Source organism: Tenrec ecaudatus, chromosome 9 (genome assembly GCF_050624435.1).
Source record: "Tenrec ecaudatus isolate mTenEca1 chromosome 9, mTenEca1.hap1, whole genome shotgun sequence".
Classification (NCBI taxonomy): domain Eukaryota; kingdom Metazoa; phylum Chordata; class Mammalia; order Afrosoricida; family Tenrecidae; genus Tenrec; species Tenrec ecaudatus.
Genome location: NC_134538.1, coordinates 159,321,626 through 159,323,907, shown reverse-complemented (window position 1 = coordinate 159,323,907; position 2,282 = coordinate 159,321,626). Strand labels below are relative to the sequence as shown.

The window sequence follows — 2,282 nt, the reverse complement described above, 5'->3', positions numbered from 1 at the left end:
CTGCTATCTCACTAATACCAGGACTGGCCACACATGTCTCTTCAGTCCCGGGTCTGTGATGCAATCTCTAGAGAGTGAAAGGAAATCCACTCTCCGGATTCTGAGCACAGCAGCATGCTGCCAGGACAGCCTCTGTTGCCATCTGTCCCCCCCCCCCCCCCCCCCCCGCATCAGCTTCTAATGGACATCTCTTTTTCTCTAACTTCAGAGGCCATGAACTCTTCTTCGAGGATTGGACAGTTCTGACTTAAGTGCATTTGGAGGTTCACAAAGTAAATTACCCTAGAGCTTTAGTAAGCCGGGTTTGCACACAAAAATGTTTTTGCAGCTTTGAGCACAGGGCAGAAAAAAAACCACACAACAGTTTTACTGGCATGTAGATAGTTCACATAACACACAATTCAATAGTCCAGTCACACCAAGAAGAGTTGTACAATCATCACCACAATCAAGCTCAGAACATTTCTGTGATTTCTTGTACTCATCATTGATAGCTCCCCACCCGCCACCCTTCCACCTTCCCCTGCCACACTCCCAAGGGCAATGAATCCTGCCTAGAGAGACTGGTCTATACTGGATTTCACAGCCAGAGAAGCATTAGAAAAATCAACTTAGCAACAACAGTAAAGGAAAACAGCTAAAAGCCTTAATCCAAAAGAAAGCAGAAAACAGGGCCCCTTTAAAATGGGTCACAAGGGAGATCAAGTGATAAGGTGCCAAATGTTAATCTAACTGCATCTGCAGCCATCCACTTTCCAGTGCATTCAGCGCAGGGATGGTTTTAATGAAAGCTAATACATTCCTGCCCAAATAGGCACACTCGTTTTAAAAGGTCATTTTGGTGTCCTCCCCACCCCAAGAGTGCCACCCTGGGCACTTTGCACCCCACAGCCCCTAGCGATGCGACTGTCGTAGGGCCAGCAGGGACTCCCCCTGCCCCGGGGTCCCCAAATCCCCCTCCCTGGGACCCCAGGAGGCCAGAGGCTCTGTGGCTGGGACAATGCAGCCCAGCTCTGCGCACACCCCTCTCCAGCTCCCAGGGGGTGCTCCTGAGCCATCTTCCGGTTTCAGAGGCCCAGCCCCTGACCGTGAGTACCGCAGCCCACAGATTTGTGTAGAGACTGGAGTGGCCTCCCGGGGCCCCCAAGAGCCATGTGTTTGCAGTGGGCTCAGCCCTGAAACATCGACACAGCTGAGCGAGAAGACGAGGGTTGGGGGCCTCCCCAGGAGCTGGGAGGGAGAACTTGAGTCCCAGCACCCGGATTGGCCCGCCTCCCCTCGACCCCCAGCCAGCTGGGAGGAGTCCTTCCCACTGGCCACCTCCGAGAGGGACTGTGCACTTGCGAGGAGACCAGGGGAGCCGGCTGCAACCATGTCCAGGTCCCTCCTCCCCCTTCTCCTGAGCACTTTACTGGGTGCGTGTTGCCTCTCTCCTGGGGAAGCTCAACCTGACTGCTGGCTCCGGGGGCGCCCCTCCACTGCCCAGTGTGAGCCATGGTCGCCGGCCCCTAGGCCACGCGCCCTGGCTCTCCCAAAACTGCCCCAGGACGGACTCTGTCCTCTCTAAGTGACTCCCGCCCCCCCTTGCCCTCAGGCGTTGGCGCGCAGATGATCCGCCAGTGGCCAGCGGTCCAGGTGCGGCCAGTGGGCAGCCCCCTGTCTCTGCAGTGCTTTGTGACCGGCACGTCGAACCCCAACTTGTACTGGTATTGGCAGCCCGCGGGCGGCGCCCCCCAGTTGCTTTTCTTCTCCATCGGCGTGAATGACTTGCAGCCCCATGGCCCAGGACACCTCTCAGCTTCCCGGCCCCAGGACGGCGAGTTCTACCTGAGCGCCGACGCGCTCCAGTTGGGGGATGCCGGCGTTTACCTCTGCGCCTGGGGGCGCACACTGCGCGGGCCGCGTTCCCGGCTGTGCAAAAACCCCTTCCCGCAGGGGCCTCGCTGCCACACGGCGGGGTCGCTGGTCACCATCCTGCCTGGCAGCCTGGCGAGAACAGGGCCTCAGAGCCCCGCCGAGCGTCTGAGTGCCCAGCCAGGGCTGCGGGTGGGCGTCCTGTCCGCTAAGTCCGCGACCCCATGAGCGCGCCCCCAGTTCCGCGGGGCGGGATCTCCGCGTGCCCAGCGATCTGTGACTCCGCGCTGGCGAGCACGCGTCCCGGGCAGCCCGAGCAGAACGCCCACGACCTTGGGTCCCCGGGGCGCCGTGGAGCTTTGCGAGCATCGGAGCCCCACACTCTGGGACATCCCCCTAGCCCGCCCGCCCGATGTTGAAGGGGTTTC

General features: G+C 59.8%; 1 gene segment (V, D, J or C); it reads left to right on the top strand.

Annotated features, from left to right (window-relative positions):
* Positions 1 to 1,372: 1,372 nt before the first annotated feature.
* Positions 1,373 to 2,082, top strand: LOC142456239 (T cell receptor beta variable 30-like). The segment is given in 2 exon segments: positions 1,373 to 1,415; positions 1,595 to 2,082. Coding segments are annotated over 2 exon segments (531 nt in total).
* The last annotated feature ends 200 nt before the right edge of the window (positions 2,083 to 2,282 follow it).